This window comes from Quercus robur, chromosome 5, assembly GCF_932294415.1.
Source record: "Quercus robur chromosome 5, dhQueRobu3.1, whole genome shotgun sequence".
Lineage (NCBI taxonomy): Eukaryota > Viridiplantae > Streptophyta > Magnoliopsida > Fagales > Fagaceae > Quercus > Quercus robur.
The window spans coordinates 8,449,799-8,469,122 of NC_065538.1; the positions used below are offsets into that span (position 1 = coordinate 8,449,799).

Below are 19,324 nucleotides of genomic sequence, written 5' to 3' on the forward strand. Positions count from 1 at the left end.
AAGCAATCATCAGCAATATCATGGATCAGTTTTAGCCTTTTCTTCTTCATGTTGCACATTATCAACTACTGTTTGATTTCCAAATACACAACATCACCATCTCTAGGATCATGAGTTAGAACCCTTAATCCATAATCCAATAAATCTTTCTTCTTCACAATCTCTCTCAGCCAAGCGTTTGCTTGAATCCATATCCTGGAACCCAAACATGTGCTCCGAACGCCACATGCCGCCTTCCTTATAATCCTTCAACTCCAACACAGTTAACCCTAGATGATCAAAGAATCGTAAAACCATGCAGATTCTCAGGCACCCATTACACACTCCCATGCAATCCACCATTTCATCGAGGCCTATCCCTAGATTAATGAAACAACACTCACAATTGTTTGGATCAAACCCAAAAATGCTCCACTTTGAACTCTGCCAGAAAATCATTCTACCAAATGCAACAACACCACCGGTACTCCTCAAAAGCAGTCTTTTATGGCCACATATATCCATAGCTGCGCTCTCCAAACCAAAAGGTTGTTGTTGTGGGCGTGATGACATCTGTACCTCTCACCATTCACCTGTATCAGATGAGAAGATTTCCACTATGATATTATTATGAAGATCAAGAATTAGACGTACCACTCTGTACCAACTCTCCATTCTATCATGGTTATTATAACCAGAATCACAAACCAACCCAACATGGAGCCTTCCAGGTACTTCACGAACAGGAGGGAGTTTCAGCCACTGCATGGTAATACAGTTTACGATGTAGTAATTATTAGAAGAAACTCTACCGAGGCACAACAAGATGTCTTTGCATGAAGCTACTACATCAACAGATTCTCCGATAGTACTAGTATTGAATTCACCGTACTTGAATTTTTCCTTGATTATATAGATTTTTTTGCTGAGTTGCTTATCTGGGTACTGAAAAAGAAGTGTCACTGGCAACTCGTTGTGGTGACGAGCCGCAAAAACTCTAAGCGTAAAGGTTATTAGAGTGAACCAGTGCTTGGAGATGCACTTGCATAGAGCCAAGGATTGAAGAGGGAGTCTATAGAGAATTTCGACTTTGAGACTTTCTAGTAGGATATCCATGAGAAAACTTTGAAAAAAATTATTGTGGGTTTAGCGCTTTCACGTTCATATAATCAGTTTTTTTTCAGAAAGACTTATATAGAATCTAGTTTATATAAGCTAGACTAAAACTAATCTTATCTTCTCTTCTTAGTAATAAAGGGGTGGATAGAATAGTATTTTTAGAACAGTTTCTTGGTTTAGTCGTGTACGTAGCTAATATTATATATTGTTTATAATTAATTGTTAAACATTAGGAAAAACAATAATTTTTCTACAATCTCTCGTAAAAAAAATAAATAAAAAAATACAAATCCTATCAAATTAACAATTGTGGGATGTATAACATCATCAATCGATCCTATCGAAGTAAGAATTGTAGGATGTATCATATCATCTTAGAAATGTATAAGTTGGGTCTAGAAGCTATGTTTGCATCAAATAGCTATCTTCTTTGCGATAGGTACACTTTCATTAATTATTAGAATAATGTAATTTATTAATGCTCCATTACCTCGGTTTCAAGGAATTAAAAATCCTACTTCAACTAAAATTCTATTCATTTGTTAGGGTTAAACTTTCTTGAATTATTAAATTAGTTTATCTTGGCCAGGATAGTTTTATACTTTTATTTAGTTAAAGCTCTATGAGCTAAGTTTGAAGAAATTAAAAATTATACTTCAACTAAAATTCTATTTATCTTTTTAATTGATATGATAATTTTAATTATTTGAAACTCTATTATTTAAGTTTCAAGAAATTTACAATTCTACTAAAATTTGAGGAAGAGAAACATTGTACTTGTGAGAATTGGTGTTGTACGTGGAAGGGTAGTGGAGAGAGATCACTTGATGTTGCCTTGTCATGTTGAAAGAAAATTGTGGAATATGGATTTTGCTATCTTTGACATTGAAATAGTCCTAATATGGAGGGCTATCCTTCACTACTTACTGTGGTGCATATGAAGATACAATAAGCTTTACGGGTTTCAGAGGACAATTCTAGAGTCCAAAGCGGATTTTTTAAGAACTCCATTTGAATGGGTGACAACATCAGTATGATGTCCATAATAGCATCAGCATTTGTGATGCCAAAAAATTTAGCAATTTGGTACTATAAAAAGCTACTTTATCTATTTTATCACTTCATTTTACAAAACACCCAATATCAGTAGTTTTACTTTAGCATTCAACACAATAAAATAATATAAATAACATAATAAAATAATATATCTACTGCAATAAACAACAATAAGTGTGTGTTTGGATACTAATGAAAAATTAAAATTATTTTATTATTCAGCTTATTTTTGCTACTATTCATGGGTCCACTATACTTTTTTGTACTATTCATAGGCCTCACTGTACAATTTCAACTAACTTTTACCTTTATCTACATTATAAGTTTTCAGTTTCAAGCTTTCAGCAAAATAAATGGTATCCAAACAGACCCTTACTATCACCAATACAATCAAATAATATATTTTTTAATAAATTTTTTTTCTTTTACCATCTTAGCTACCTTGCACAACCATCTTTAATTGGTTGTGCACTGTGGCTCAAAGGTCAAAAAATTTGGCTTTACCTCTCTATTGATGTAGTCCACTTTGCTATATCTTAATGATAAATTTAGCATTTTAGCAAAATGCCTACACCAATACTAATGCTTTAAGTCTCAACTGCGTACTCAATGCTTTTCTAGTTTCTAATAAAATTATTACATAAAAAAATGAATTATATCTATTGACACTAATAATATCACCTAACTTTTCACACTATTCCCTTTTTCTTGTGTTTTTATTATTTAATCCTAAACAATTATGTTGAATATACAAAAAACTATGAGTTGAGTTATTAAGGGGCCGTTTGGTAGAGAAGTTTAGCAACATGTTTTCAGTTTTTTAACAACATTATACTCATTTCCACACATTTTTTCATCCACACGTATTTCCAAAAAATACAAACAACATTAGTAGAACAACGTTACCAAACAGCCCCTAATATTCTAGAAGAGGCGATAAAGATGGTATATTATAATCAATCTATAATAAAAGTAATATAACAATAAAAACTAGTCAAAATAAAAGGGAATGAAAACCTTTGGATTTTTATGTAGCAGTGCTAGCTAGAAATTGAATTTTGGTAGTTGGGGATGAAGATTTGAATTTTGATGTTAAAAATACAAATAATAAAAGTAGAATAATGCTACATACTTAAAAATTTTCACAATATTTTTCATAATGGTTAAGTTGTATGCTTTTACTTATATATTCTCATATAGGTCCACCATTTATAGCATTTTTTAACCTATCACAAAGAGCAATAGTAGCAGATTACCTATATTTTCTTCCTATTTGTTACTTTCCCTATTTTAGCCAACGACTTTTTTCTCACCTATATTGAATTTTCAATTCTAAAACATATTTCATTTTAATGGGCATCACATCATATTCCCCAATTATTGGTAAATGGGTATGGGTAAGTTAATGACTTTGCAACCAATCTACCAAAACTAACCTGAATCAACTCAACCCATCAGGTTGAGTCAATTTTTAGGGGTTGATGGGTTGGTTAGGTTGTGAAATTTGTTTTTACAGTGGTTCGGATTAGGTTTGGGTCATAAGATTCACAAATTCACTTAACCCGATGCAAACCACCTATATTTAATATATATTTAAATATATATTATATAATTTATTATTTACTTTTTTTTGCCCTTCTTTCTAAATAAAACCCAAACCTTGAGTTCTTCTCATATAGTTTGTGTTGATTTGGTGTTATGCTCAAGATTATTTGGTTATAAATTTATTCTTCTTTTGTAGTGATGTTGTTCTAATTCTCAATTTAATATTAATAATAATAATTAAAAAAAAAAATCTTTCCAACCCATAGATCCAATCTAATTCATGTGGGTTGAGTTGGATTCCTGTGATGAGTTGGATTGGGTTAGATTTTTTTTAACCTGCCAATGAGTTGAAAAAAGTTGGATTGGGTTAGATTTCTTTTAACCTGCCAATGAGTTGAAAAAACCTCTTAACCTGACCCAATCCAACTTATACACACCCCTATATAAGGTTTTTAGGTGTTTGATAACATATATTCATCATTTTATCCCATTTTAGGCAATTTGCTACTAATGCTAACTAGATGCAATGTCATGCAATGTCAAATTTTATATGTATAGGCTCTAAAAGATAAAAAAAATAAAAAAATCTAAAACCACAAATCATTTTACAACTTCTTTGTCACAGCTTTCACGTGACAAAGTATAAATGTATATCTAAGTGATAGATAATTATTCACAGTCTGTCATGTCAAAATTGTAACTCATAAAAGTAACGTAACATATATGAATAATGATAGAATAAAAGTGATGAATCTACAACATTACTTCATCACTACTCATAACTCGTCACGCGACCAAATCGTGGATTTTGTCATGGTAATAGCATTATTCCGTAAAATATTCAACGAGTAGTATTTTGCCAGGTCAGCAAATCAAAATTTAAAAAGGTAATGAAAGATTTTAAAATTTTTTTTTTATGAGTTTCTTTTCTGGCAGCGGTGCTCTGCTGGCTACGGTTACGGACCACGAGGAACGGGAGGGGAAGAAGGAGTGAGGAATAGTACTACACACCCAAAACAAACGCTCTCACAAACAAACTTCTTCTTCTCTAGAGAGAGAGAGAATTTTTCTAGAGAGAGAAAATGGGGAATCAGAAGCAGAAATGGACGGCGGAGGAAGAAGAAGCACTACTAGGCGGAGTAGCGAAGCACGGCCCTGGAAAATGGAAGAACATTCTCAAAGATCCTGAGTTCGCTCCTTTCCTCACTAACCGTTCCAACATTGACCTCAAGGTCACTCCTTATTTACCTTTGCATGCCACTCCCAATGTCTTAGCTTATCCACTCTCACTTTTAGGGATTTTTTTTTATTTTGTTTGGTTCTGAGGGAAAATTGGATTTTTTTTTCTCGGGAATAGTTTTTGGAAATTAGGGTTTACTAGGCCTGTAATGGTGTCATCAAACCCTAAATTTCCAGCATTGTAGTGTCGTTACTTGAATTCTTCTATGCTCATCAACGTAGAGTAATTTTAGTTATATAGAATGAGTTCTCAGCTCTTAATTTGTAGGATTTTTGTTTTATTTTTGGCAGCTAAGGTGCTGTTTGGTTCGAGGGATATTTGGATTTTTTGCTTCTCGAGAAATTTTTTGCAATTTACGCTTCTATTAGGCCCCAGTGTGAAGCCTTGAATTTTCAGCTTTGTAATGTTGTTGTTTGAATTCTTCAGGATTGTTGTTTATGCACAAACACATACTCTTATGTAATAGAGGGAAAGAGTGAGAGAAATTTATTTATATAAAATGACTTCTTAGCACTCAATTTGTAGGATTTTTTTTGGCAGCTAAGGTGCTGTTTGGTTCTAGGAAAAATTTGATTTTTTTTTTTTTTTTGAGAAAATTTGTGCAATTTACGCTTGTATTATTTAGGCCCCAATGTGAAACCTTAAATTTTCAGCTTTGTAGATTTCTTAATTGAATTCCTTAAAATGTTGTACACACAACTTAGCAAGTTGTGGAAATAGGGGTTTCCAGTTTCCATAGCATTATTGATTTTGTTACATGTATAACGACTTATCTGCAGGGCAAATTCGGAAAATAATTTCATTTTAATATTAATTATTTAAATTTGACACTTTGACACTGTTTTGAAGGTTTTTGGGATCTAAAACTTTTCTAAAGATCGTGTTAAACTCGATCTCCTCACTTTAATGCTTAAAATTGTATTTTCAAAACAAGATTTTGTAAAAAAGACCATTGCCAAATTCAAAACAATGTCTATTTAAATAATTATTAAAATAATAATATTTTCCAATTTTCCCTTATCCACTCAATTTTAGGGCTTTTTTCGGTTTACATTTTGGACCCTAAGGTGTGTTTGGTTATGAGGGAAAGTGTTTGTTTATTTTGCCAGGAACTTTGGTGTAGTTTATGGTTCTGTGTATTTATATTGATAGGCTGTGATTGCTTAGAAAAATCCTAGGTATTTGGCTGTTTGAGTCTGAGCTATGTGTGTTTTAAACCTAACATGGAAATGGTATTTTAGAATGCATGTAAAGCAAAAACCCTAAATTTGTTCTCATAACTGAGAACTCCTTTATTCTAGGTCGAAATGTTAATCCTAGACTGTTTTACTTGAAACTCTAATTTTTCAGCATTTTAGTTTTCTTAATTGAATTTATTTATATTTGTTATCTAGTTCTGAGAAACTTTAATGGTGTCATAAAATCAGAAAAAAAAAAAATGTTATATATATATATATATATATTAGTTAAGCTTTTGTGAAGTAGAGCTAATAAGGAAAGGAAGAAGTGTGTTTCAAATATGGAGAAGTGTTTCAAGCCTTTGAGTTATTGTATTATTGTAGTTTATTTCAATTTACTTAGCACAAATCGATTTGAACCTCAGTGCTGTTATCTGACTCATTCTTGATTACCTACCAGGACAAATGGCGAAACCTGAGTGTTAGCACTGCTGGACAAGGCTCTAAAGAGAAATCGAGGACCTCAAAGATAAAGGCTATAACAGCTGCTCCACTCCCCAATGTTCAACATTCTGCTCCTGCTGCTCCACTTCTTCTTACTGCACCCCCTGATACTGTCATGGATGATGCCCCTAATAGCACACATGAGGGGAAAAATGCTCCACGGTAAGTGTTTGTCTTCCTCCTCTTCTCCAACTCCTTTATATGACATGTATAGTATGTGAATGTTATGCCAAGAATTAGTTGTCCTTTTATTTATCTCTTTTTCCCATATATTAAGTAATGCATGACTTGTGTGTACCTATCAGAAGAAATCTATTTCTAAAGTATGGTGTTCTCAAACTTTTATAACTGCCATTGTTTTTGTTGTTATCTTATATAATTCCTCATAACTTGGTTGGAAAATCTGGCTAGATGGCCACCAGAATTTCTAACAACTGCTTACCAAAATATCTTAAAATAAGGGCGTAGTGTCACTTTGACATTTGTATATAACTAGCAACTCATGCAATGCACATGTAGTTTTCTTTATTATTTAGTTTTAAATATCTTGTCGACAAAATATATAAAATCCGATTCTTTTATTTGTATGGTTAATACCTAAAAACCAAAATGAAATCTTTTTTGTAAAATAATGTTATTTTCACCAAGTATCTAGACCCATCACCATCAAGATCATTTCAAAGATATATAAATCAAAGCAAGCAAAGGGGAAAATTTTGCAATATAAATATAAAAGAAATCAAACAATTTATCAGTTATAATTGTTATAAATTTAATGATTGTCATAATTTAGTAAATATTAATCAACATGTGTCTTGATCTACATATCAAGAATACTGAATTAAAAACACAATATCAATAATCAAGATGAATTGCATTATTCAAAGTCGAAAAAAATTCATAGAAATTAAGCTGTAATCAAACTATTTTAGTATTAATCCACACAACCTATCTTAATTTCAAAGATGGGATCAATTTTTGCAGTTGTTAGTATGATAGGAGTAGAATACAAATTTACATGTGTTTCCAAAACATCACCTTTTGTACCTTAGTTTAGGTAGGGTTTAAAGTGTGAGCCCATCCAAGTATCCCATTATTTTTAGCCCATATACCCAGTTTTTATGAGCAGAAGTAGTTGCAAAAGTGTTGATCAAAAGAAAAGGAAGCAAAACATAAATTATTTGTCTCCTTGAAAATAAAATTTTCTTTAAAAGATAAAATAAAATTGAAATTTTGGAATGATAGTTGTTTATTTGATTATTATAGAACTAAGAGTTATTTAAGTCTTATCACATCCATGTGAATCATAAATCTGAAGGATAGATTTATTGCTATTCGAAGCGATAATTTTAAATCAGAACAATGATTTTAATTTTCAATTAATTATTGGTAGAATAAGGGTTGTCAATTAAGAAAGTAATAACTTATCCTGGAAACTCACTCTATCCTTTCTCAAAATAATAGAGTTTTAGTTAGCTTGGTTTTTTCTTTTTTTCTTTTTATAAGTTTTTTAATTGTAGGACTATATTTTGTGTAAAGTTAGCTATGCCACTTGGCAGAATGTATGACACTCTAGAGTTTAAAATTGAACTTTCTCTCAGCTTCCACTTTAATATACTATAATAGATAATAGATATGATGTGATGGAAGGTACTTACTAGAAGGTTAACAATGGAAAGGAATGGGGAGCTACCTATTTGATTCCACCAATTTGATTACATTGTTACATGCAGCTATTATTACAAATCAGATTTTAAATTACTCTGCTTTTCATTTCACATGTTCAATCCAGGATTTGGAGACAATTCATATATATATGATAATTTGATTTCATCATTTGTTGTTCTTATTCTTTTGAAGCATGTCATGACTATGAATCTAGTTTCAAACAACTTGAAGTGGAAAGCCTGTTGTTTATATGTTTTTGACATGCTACAACTTTGCTACCTTACTGTCACAATTATACAACATTTACATAACTATTATATTCTCTTTGCATTTAGTTTGAAGCCATCCGGCTATGTATGAGAATGACAAACATCTTTTCACAACTTTTTTATTTTATCAAGGTCTCTTCACGGGGCACTTGATGCTGTTTTCTTTTTCTTACCAGGTACAATGCAATGATTTTTGAAGCTGTTTCAACAACAAAAGATACAAATGGATGTGATATAGGTGCCATTGTTCACTATATTGAGGTCAGATGGAGGTCTCTTCTTATTTTTAATCCTTGTATGTCTTGGAAAATATTTTGTCCTGAAGGAAGCTCCATTAGGATGTAGAATATCCCTGCCATGGTTGAAAAAACCATCCCTGCATACAATTAGAATGAGAGAAGAAACCAAATTCTACCAAACATTGAAGTTGTGCTAGAAAGACATGAAATGCACTTCTTCAAAGCCTTTCAAGATGACAGGAACTTAAAATCAAACTGATTTGGTTGCACACTTTGAATCTAATTCTGCAATCACTATTTACTGCAAGCTTTGGCATTAAAATACAATGTTGTGAATATGTTGGCCAAATGTCCCAGCAGAGCCAGTGAATGCTTCACAGCTTAAGTATTGTCTAGTGCTCTCTTGCAAGAGAGTAAGTAGAAGTCATTTCCTTTAGGATGGGGTAATGTTGATGATATCAGTTCAAGTGAAAGGATATGCTAACTTTTTGCCTTTTATGAGATTACTTATCAAAGATCAAGTGAAAATATATGCTATCTTTTTTCCTTTAATGAGATTACTTATCAAATCAACTACAGAATGTTTAGACTTTGGAACAGTGTTTTCTTCATAAAAGCAAAACTCTTACCATCAGCCGAAGTGATTTCTATATATTTCTCTCTTTATTGGCCATATAATGAATGATGAATTCTTAACTTCAAATGTAAATTGTAGCGTGATGGGGTTATTAAACCGTCATGGATCATCTAGGAGCACCTTATGTATACATCCAGTGTACATCGGTAGCTCCTCTTCAATAAAAGTTTATTACTTATCCCAAAAAAAAAAAACATTGTCATGGATCATCACCTATCTATTACCTTGATGTGATTATACTTAGTTGAGCTGAGTATTGGCTATAAGAAAAAGAAAATACATTTGATCAGATCACTTTGTTTCATGCATTTCACTTTAATTTCCAATCAACAAATACTCTCTCTTGCAATCAAATTTTCATTATACGTGAGTTTGGAAGAGATTGTAACTCCTGATTTACATATTGCAGCAAAGGCAGGAGGTGCCACAAAATTTTAGAAGATTATTGAGTTCAAGGTTGAGGAGGCTCGTTGCACAAGGCAAACTTGAAAAGGTGATTGATTTTCTTGAATATTCTTCTCTCACACATTCATCAAATTTTAGAAGATTATTCGAGGTTGAGACCTGCAAATATTGTCATCTTCACTTCTTTTATATCAATATGACAAAGATTTCTGTTTCTCTTTTGGGGTGGGATTGGAATGACAGCTGCCGCTTCATGATACCAATGACTTGAACAACCTTACTGATACACAAATTCTAATTTATTTTTATGTTTCATTTATACAATATATATGATTAAGGTCATATCACAATGAACCTTTTGCGTGTGTGTGTGTGACACGCACAAGGTTCATTGTGATATGACCTCAATCAAAGCAACTTTCAGATTTGGCATTGTTGATCTTTGAAGTAGGTATAATTATCAATGATGTCATGCATCTGCAGCGTGTTCTGTTCACATATTTGAATTAACATCAGCATCAATAGTGTGGAATTTCTTGACAGGAAGCCTGTTTTTTTGAAGTTCCAACTTTCTTCCATATAAAATGCAGGTCGAAAATTGCTACAGGATCAGAAAAGATACCTCGTTGGGAACAAAAACACCTGCCCCAAAACAAAAGGATGTCAGGCCACGGCAGCTGCTGAGCTCTGGGCTAATGACTACTAGTGAGAGTGTGGATGATGCAGCTAATGCTGCTGCCTATAGAGTGGCCGATGCGGAAAACAAAGCGTATATGGCTGCTGAAGCAGTTAAAGAGGCAGAAAGAATTTCGAAGATGGCAGAAGATAGCGATTCAATGCTACAGCTGGTGAAAGATATTTATGAAAGATGTAAAGCTGACATTGCCCTCCCTACTGTAGTCATTGTTATGTTTCTAATGTCTTAATTTATTTAACCTTGATATGTTTCTTTGGGCGTATTGTTGCAGGTTCGCGTGGTGAAATTGTCCTCTTGGCCTAGGTTATCAGTTGTAATTTGTTCTTTCTTAGGGGTAAAACATCAATAGAATGAGTAGTGAAATTGTTGTAGTTTTTTCAATGTGTATGTAAATTTCATTGATCCAATGCAACAGTCTTAAATTGTTCATGTCTCTATGCCTCAGCATTTTTATAAATACAGCCAGGTTGGGGCAAGGGGGAAATTGGAATTATTCCTGAGGGAGCTACATAGAAGAATCTAACTGCTTGTTGTTTGTCTTTTGCATTTTGGTTATGCTTATTTTTTAATTTTTAATATCCCCTTCCTGGTTGTAATTCTCCCCAGATTGAAAGCAAAAGGCGAGGTACACCTTACATGTAAATAAATGTGGGCAGTTATGTTCCAAGATTTTGATCGACAGGCATCATTTCTGGCATGTTGGTACTATTAATTTCTTATGTGTAATTCTATTCTTTTACCCATTTTTTTCTTTGGCGGGTAGATAATACCAAGCCATCTGCCATGTCTGTGCTTCAAATCTCTTTTTCCCATTTTGCACCCAATCTGAAAATTGCATTGGACATGTTGAAGAATGGCAGCTATGCTGTGCAATCCAATATCCTTTTCCGTATCCCTTAATATTTCTTACAGATAACGAATTCTACTAAGTACAAAATATAAGAATCCATTCTGAGCAATTCTGCCCAAAACAAAATAGAAACAGGCAAAAGTTGAGGCTTCCCAGAAGTTGCTTTCACAGTTTCTTTGTTGACCGAGTACAAGTTATAAGAATCCATTCTGAGCAATTCCGCCCAAAACAAAATAGAAACATGCAAAAGTTGAGGCTTCCCAGAAGTTGCTTTCACAGTTCCTTTGTTGGCACTTGGCAGTGACTAGGACATGGGAAGTGGGAGCAAGTTCCGTGCATCTTTTTCTGCAATACATCTCAATTCTAATAATTTCCGATACAAAAAGTTTTAAGTACACAATTATTCACACGCAATATACCTGTGTAAAAATAATGCTAAACCAATCATAACTTACTATCAAGGTAAGCCCTGATAAAGATGTGTTTAGCATAGTTCTTTACCATACATCACACTTGATAAGTATACCATACACGATAAATTTCAAACTAGTGAATACAGTCTCATCTCCCAGCTGTTAGCTTCTTCAATAGGCAATGTTATCTTGTCTCCCCAACCACCAAATACACAGAAATATTCTCCAAAGAGCCACAGCATTCTCATTAAGAATGCTAAATGCTATAAATGCTAAATTTAACATCAAATTTGTAAAAAGCACCAAAAAGCAAGCTACAACAAACATGTTGAACTTAAAAAAAATAGCAACAAAGATGAAAGCTCACTGTAGCTCCAATCTTTAAAAAAATATTATTATTTTAATGCTTGTGGTGGAAAAGGTGGTTTGTTTAGTTGTTTTTTATTATTTTAATGAGTAGTTTATATTATTTTAAACGAAATGGTAAAAAAATAGAACCTTTAATGTTGGGTGTATTGTAAAATGAGTTATTAAAATTGATAAAGTGGTTTTTTGAGATGCTAAATGCTAAAATTTTTAAAAGCTTTGATAGGAATGCTCTTATGTAGTAGAATTGATAGTAAAATTGTTCAAAAGATATCAGTTCAACCAAAATCTAACATAATTCAGCAAGGCAACAATGAATAAATATGACCAGCAAGCAGCAATTACTAAGAACAAAATTGATTTTCAATTTTCCAATCATCTTTCGGTCCTAACAATACATGAAGCGCATGAAATTCCACAATTTCCTAGAAAAATCAAGCCAAAAAAAAAGTTCACAACATTTGTTAGCTTCACTGGCACAATAAAATCTACATTGATTTCCAAAAACAATGCAACCTTAAAACAAACTTTACCAAAGGTAGTTCTAATCCTTGCCACAATCAAAATTTCAGAGCTTAAACTATAAAAGCACAAGTCCAAGCTCCGATGACTTCAGTGCTTGTTTTATCCGATAGTTGTAAAGATAGTAGTGCAGTTTTCCATCACCTGGACCAAACTTCAGTTCCTTCAAGAAAGATTCATTTTGCATGACATCCAATGCATTGAAAACATCATAGTCCTTCTGTTTTGCCATGATAAGAGCATCATTCATCAGTTGAAGCAAAGGAGTGCTCGTGGCAACATTATAATATGAATAAGCTGCCTTCAAAATTGAATAATTCTGGTTCCCCAGGATAGATGAAGGAAGTGTGTAGAAACTGCTGAAATCAGTTATTTCATGAGTTTCAGGACTTTCAACCAGATAACTATCCACGACGTCCTCCTTTGGAAGCAACCAATGCTCCACATCATTTTCATCAAAATCCGGTGCAACAGCAAACTGGCTCAAATAGGTCCTAAGTAGCCGTGTAACTGCAGGAACATCATGGAGCTCCATCTTTCTGAAACCTGGAGTAACTGTTGACTCTGGTAACTTGTAGAGCTTGATTGTTCTACTCATTGTCATCCTCGCACCAAGTCTTGAAAACCCAACATCAATCAGCTTTTTTGGATTCAAAGATCTATGCCAATATTGGCAAGTTGAAATTGGCGTTGGAAGAACCACTCCTGCAGTATAGGCTGCTTGCCACATGTTCTCCAAGTGAACCCTCCTGGTCACCTCTTTGATCATGACAGGAGCAAGTCTCTTTGATCTAAGCTTCTTATGCACACAAAGGAAATTAACCTCTGCCATGGTGACAATATCATCACGGACCCGGATTCTGGCTGGAACACCAGTTATAAAAGCAACCAACTTCTTTGAACTTTTGACACGGACACCAATGTGCCAACTCCTGAAATAACCAGGAGGGCGTAAAGCCCAGCGAAGAAACTCTTTTGAATAGTTAAATCTGAACATGCTGTCATCATCCTCAACATAGTTATTAGTGAGAAGGATATACACTTCATTGCACGTCTCTTCGGAATCCATATCACAAGTAACCCATTCATAAAGGTTGGGAAGGTTGTAGGGTTCTTGTTTGACTTCAGATAAAGGAGTTGGGGGTTCAATCGGGCCCTCAGGCAAATTGGAATCCCCTACATCCTTAAATTGCCCAACTGGTTGGGTTTCCCAAAACTTATGTTTCTTTCCAAGAGAGAGAGATTCTTGAACCTTTCGAGTTAAAGCATCAAGTGTGAGGTCACTCTCAGAAGGTTCATTCCCATCAGGATTCGGGTTTTGTGTTTCTTCAGGTGATCCAGATGATGCATTGCTATCAACCATTCTGAGTTATTTTGAACAGTCAGTCAGCAAGACAACACCACCAAAAAAAAAACCCTTCACTATACAAAATATATTCATTTAGCACAACAACTGAAACAGTGATACAATTTAAACATAGTTCCATTGCCGCAGAAAATCAAAATAAGAAAAAAATGACATGCTGTCCTAGCTGTCCATTATAATATGAGCCTCCACTCAAATGTTCCTTATAGAACCATTTTGGCTCAGCTGAGTCTAGGCTGCACCATTTTTCATCGATGACCTAACAAGAAGTAACATAGCAGCATTCTATATTTCCCTCAATTTTCTAGAGGACACAACAAAGGATACATAAACAGCAATTTTAAGTAATAGTCTACCTATACAAAAAGATCCCAAAATCTACAGAAAAGTAAGAACAAAATTAAAGAAAAGTTTCAATCAATTGCTGAACAAGTGAACCATCCACTTTCATGTTAGGTTATGGTGCTGCCACATTAAGCACTTAATTTATTTTTTAGTTATATTTCAGTCAGGAAACAAAAACAGCTAAAATAAGATTCTAAGATTCACATTTCTATCTTTTATATATATATTCCTCCATATTTTTAGCTACAAAACTGACACTAAAGGCTTTTCAATCCAAGTTTTGTACTTGGATCAACAAATTTTTAAGACCAAGGGGCATCAATTTTAAATAAAACCAAAATGCTTATAAATATGAGCAACCCCTAGTGTCCATTTTAATTACCTGACTGCAATCCAAATGAGAATTCACTATAGTGATTAGTGACCCTATTCTAACCATTTAGCTAACCAACATACACGCAAAACCAAACTGCTCAAACAGTAAAATCCAATTCAATTCTTTGACTTTCCTTCTCTTTTCCTTAACTTTCTCAGCAACCAAACCGATATTAATGGAGCCAATAAGATTAAATCCACATTTCTATCATTTTCATTCTACATACATCACAAAACCAAACAACTCAAATAGTATGGTTCTTTCCTCAATTCAATTCTTTTACTTTCCTTCTCTTTTCCTCAATTTTCTCGGCTACCAAACAGAGAGTAAAGAAATCAATAAAACCTGAACCGTGAGCAACAAGACGAATATTCATATCACAGAAAATAGTCTCAAGAATTGAATCAAATCACCAAAACAAAATCCAAGCACCATTGCAATCACAAAACCAAATCAGCAAACAGCAAAACAATCAAATTCCTCAAATCAATTCTTTTACGTTGTATTCTTCACTTTTCCTTGCTTTTCTCAGCTACCAAACACATCCTAAATTCAATGCAACTCCAATTTGCACATATAAAAAAAAAAAACACTACTTCCAAGATCTACGCAGTAAATACTAATCGCCAATACAACGCCATTAACACGATCATGATTAGCTCTTAGTTTCTCATTCTTTCAAAAACACCGAAAAAATAAACCAAAGGCACAAGATTTAATATGAAATACTTTCGCTTTCTATTTCAATTATTTAATTTTCCTTGGTTTTCTGAGTAACCAAACGTAACGTAAAAAAAAAACTAAATTCTAACAAAATAAAAAAATTTTAAAAAATGAAAAGAATGAATTAAACGATTAATAATACCTGTAATTTCTGTATGAGTGTGCGATTGAAAATTAACGAATCAAGCTGATCTCTTTGAGCTCTCAGAGATCTAGGTTTTCACAGAGAGAGAAAGAGAGTGAGGGTAGCATTGGAAATAGCGGAAATGAAAGCGTGGAAATAGAGCTAATTTCTTATTTATTAATTTTAGACTAATAGAATGGGTATATTTGTCATTTTGGATATTTGAGGGTGGATTTGGTGGTTTATGTGATAATTATTAATTAATACTAGTAGATTAGTGGTTTTTTTTTTTTTTTTGGATGAAAAGATTAGTGGTATTTTTTTTATTAGTAGTAATTAATAATTATCATAATCAAGAGGTTCATAAGTGTCCAAATTGAGTAAATGAGGATTGTTCACTAATTGGGTTTGTGCCCAACCTGCAACCAATTTGATCAAATTGGGTGGAGAATTGTCAAATCCTAAGTTGACCTATACGGGTATCAATTTGGTTAGTTCAGGCAAGGCCTTAGATGTTGGTTAGTTTTAGGTGAAGCCAAAAACCGTAAAAAATAAAAAGTGGAGTGATGAGATCTCTTGCTAAATCTAATAAGTTTTCATCAAATCCGAAGATATTTTTGCCAAATCCAGCGGAGAACTCTTCAAATTTGATGAATATATGCTTGATCTAGTGTTTTCTTGCCAAATTTTCTTTGCGTTTCGGTTGGGTCGGTGTGCTTGGGTTTTGGAGGGGAAACCCATAACCGGCCAGCCGTAGCAATTAGATCAGGTGGAGACGAGTTGGGTACGGTGAGGTTGGGCAAGTCTAGGAGTGGCATGGGCACCCTTAGAGTAAACACTTTTTAAAAAAAAAAATAAATACACACACACACACACACACATATATATATATATATATATAATTTCAATAGTTATAATGGGAAAGAAAGATTTGAAGGTTTCTGTTGAAAACACTAGCTCTTGGCAGATGAGTAAACTATTTAAAAACATTACTAGTAGTATATCCTTGAATTAATTAAAAATTTTAAGTAAAACAGATAAAATATTTTATAAATATTATCAAATTTTATTAATAATTAATTATTGAGCCACTTTACGGGATGTAGAGGATTCTAGTCATGCTCATATTGTATATGAGTTTGAACCTAAAACCCATATAAAGAAAGTCAAAAGGTTAGATGAAAAAAAAGAAAAAAGTAGACCATAGTTTTTACTTAGTGGATGTTGAGCTAATTTTTTATTCATGTTTTCTAGAGGAAAAAATTTATTGAAGTCCATTGAATTCTAACGCGTCTCGTAATAGAATTCTCTTCACTTGATTAGTTTTACTGTTAACAATTTTATTTTTTGAATTTAATAGTGTACAAAAGTATCGCTCATTTAAAATTTTAATAATAATCTTAAATTTGTATGCCCTTAAATTTTAAAATAGGGTCATTTTAAATAGAGACAATAATTTTCCATAAAAGAGAGTAAGGTTTTTAGCCTAAGTAATTTTATAATAAACTTCTTATTTATAGTCATATCTTACAATAATTTAGCACTTTATACAATACATGATTCATGCTATCTTTTTCAAACGATAATGTATAAGCAATTTGATGAAAAGTGAGCTTCCTTGAAGGTGCATAAAGGGAATATTTTTCATTTCTGATTTTGATTTGATTGTCAACTTGATGGGAAAGCAAGCTTTAAGATGCCTACAATTAATTAATATTGATGGTACAAGGGGTATATTTGTCATTTGAGGTTCTGATTGTGAATTTGATTAGAGGAGATGTTAGAGATCGAGATGCCATTATTGACAATTTGTTTGAAATTGATGCAAATCTTGAAGTTTTTCTTTAGAATAAAAAAAAAATAGAGTCGAATTCTTCATTACAGAAAAAAAATACTGTCATAAAGTGTAATTTTAAACTAGGAATTGTATTTTAAATTAGATTTTTCTCTACAAATTTTTACATTTTTTACCTATTCTTTTGTATTATTTTTCATATGTGTCTTTTGTAACTAATTAGAATTAGTTATTTGTTAACTAGTTTGTTAGTATTGTTTATTTAATTGTAGTTGTACTTCCTCACTTCTTCTTCTTTTTTTTTTTAAAATACTATTATGGAGGCCTCTTTTATTAAAGTTCTGATTCCTGATCGATTTTTTTTTTTTTTGGTAATCAATCGAAATTTCATTAATTGTTTAAATGAATCATCGTTGTCGAACCTCATTAAGGTTCTTGAATATAATACTCACAACAACTTCTATGATTATGTTATGATAGTTTTATATTTATTGTGGCCAAATTCCATCTACCAAGAAATAATTAATTTATTAGTAAGTTTTTTACTCTTGTTATTAACATTACTTATAAATTAAAGTAATGTTAGAGAATAGAGCCAGAAGTATTTGACTTTTGTCATAACTTGATAAAATGGTAAGTTTTTTTTTTTTTTTTTTTTTTTTTCATTAATTTTGTTTATAGAATGATAAAATGGTAAGTTGTGATTAGAGTAAGATTGCTTTTACTTTAACTTAACATTAATACCATTTTTATTATACATCAATTATAACAAGTCATGTAAGTAATTATGAAAAATGTATCAAAACAAAGTAATTACAAAAAAAGTTAAATGTCGTTAGAGTTTTTATTTTTTATTTTTTTTTTAAAATTGCTAGTATTTACCACAAAATTTGATGGTAAGGCCAAAAGTGATCTTAAATTATGAAAAAAATGACATTTTAATGGGTGTTAATTAAATTAAGTGGACAACTGCTGAGAGTCTTATATCTCAAATGCTACCCTTGCTGTTTCTAATATAGATATTTAGAATTCAAATCTCCCACCCCAATTATCAATATATTAAAAAACAATTTAAGCGAATAACTACCAAGAGTCTTGTAGCTCAAATGCTAACTCTTGATATTTCTAATATAGATATTTAAAATTCAAATCCCCCATTCCAATTATCAATATATTAAAAAAAATAATTAAGCAGATAACTATCAAGAGTCGTGTAGTTCAATAATATGATTGATTTCCTTTATGTGAAGAAACAAGATTCAAGTCTCCCCTCTTCCATTTGTTATATATATATAACCTCTACCTTAGATTCACTTTTTGGAACTCAAAAGGCACACACAAATGCCTATGGAACAACAATGCTAAGACCACAATAGATTATATAACTTTTAACACAACACACCACTTAGCACAATAGATTATACAACTTCCAGCATAACTCGCCAAGTGGCAAAAAGTTGTGTTCATAGCATTTTTTCCTATGGAATACCTATGGATTTAGGATAATTATATTGTAATGATATGTGGTGAGTTGTAGCAAAACTAGTGTAATTTATTATGATTTTAGCATTTTTTTTTTCCAATGAAATACTATGGATTTAGGATAATTATATTGTAATTATATAGTTTAGTGGTTAAACAAAGTTCTTATTTCTGTTTTCTACCATGTAGTTAGGGGTTGAAGAGGAGGTGGTATTAGACCACGTATGGGGTGTATGTATCGTCCTACCTCAATGTGAAAGAGGCAATACATATATTGGATGCATAGTATATCTTTTTATGAAAGAAAAAGATAGATGTATGTTGTCGTCTCATGGGCTTAACTTTAATTAAACGTTAGAAGGGCCTTGCGTGTCCTTTTTCAATTTAAAATGTTCACTTACAAGGTCATTGCGGGCAAACTTCTTG

The 19,324-nt window shown here is 32.4% G+C and overlaps 3 protein-coding genes across 3 annotated transcripts; 1 reads left to right on the top strand and 2 right to left on the bottom strand.

Annotated features, from left to right (window-relative positions):
• Positions 1 to 561: 561 nt before the first annotated feature.
• LOC126727751 (F-box protein At5g07610-like) lies at positions 562 to 1,095 on the bottom strand. Its single transcript, XM_050433669.1, has one exon. The coding sequence runs from the start codon at positions 1,093 to 1,095 to the stop codon at positions 562 to 564; it is 534 nt and encodes a 177-aa protein (XP_050289626.1).
• A 3,520-nt stretch (positions 1,096 to 4,615) lies between these two features.
• LOC126725038 (telomere repeat-binding factor 4) lies at positions 4,616 to 11,078 on the top strand. The gene is made up of 6 exons (XM_050429526.1): positions 4,616 to 4,931; positions 6,578 to 6,783; positions 8,735 to 8,819; positions 9,844 to 9,927; positions 10,430 to 10,709; positions 10,808 to 11,078. The coding sequence occupies exons 1-6, from the start codon at positions 4,782 to 4,784 to the stop codon at positions 10,837 to 10,839; spliced, it is 837 nt and encodes a 278-aa protein (XP_050285483.1). The 5' UTR covers positions 4,616 to 4,781; the 3' UTR covers positions 10,840 to 11,078.
• A 1,428-nt stretch (positions 11,079 to 12,506) lies between these two features.
• On the bottom strand, positions 12,507 to 15,780 carry LOC126725037 (glycylpeptide N-tetradecanoyltransferase 1-like). Its single transcript, XM_050429525.1, has 2 exons — positions 15,640 to 15,780; positions 12,507 to 14,051 (listed from the first exon to the last, which is right to left on the bottom strand). The coding sequence occupies exon 2, from the start codon at positions 14,048 to 14,050 to the stop codon at positions 12,746 to 12,748; it is 1,305 nt and encodes a 434-aa protein (XP_050285482.1). The 5' UTR covers position 14,051; positions 15,640 to 15,780; the 3' UTR covers positions 12,507 to 12,745.
• Positions 15,781 to 19,324: the final 3,544 nt, after the last annotated feature.

Excerpts from the sequence above, each read along its gene's own strand:
- LOC126725037 (XM_050429525.1), bottom strand. The coding sequence starts at position 14,050 with ATGGTTGATAGCAATGCATCATCTGGATCACCTGAAGAAACACAAAAC.
- LOC126725038 (XM_050429526.1), top strand. The coding sequence starts at position 4,782 with ATGGGGAATCAGAAGCAGAAATGGACGGCGGAGGAAGAAGAAGCACTA. Across the intron at positions 6,784-8,734 it reads GAGGGGAAAAATGCTCCACG|GTACAATGCAATGATTTTTG; the intron begins GTAAGTGTTTGT and ends TTTTCTTACCAG. Across the intron at positions 10,710-10,807 it reads GAAAGATATTTATGAAAGAT|GTTCGCGTGGTGAAATTGTC; the intron begins GTAAAGCTGACA and ends GTATTGTTGCAG.
- LOC126727751 (XM_050433669.1), bottom strand. The coding sequence starts at position 1,095 with ATGGATATCCTACTAGAAAGTCTCAAAGTCGAAATTCTCTATAGACTC.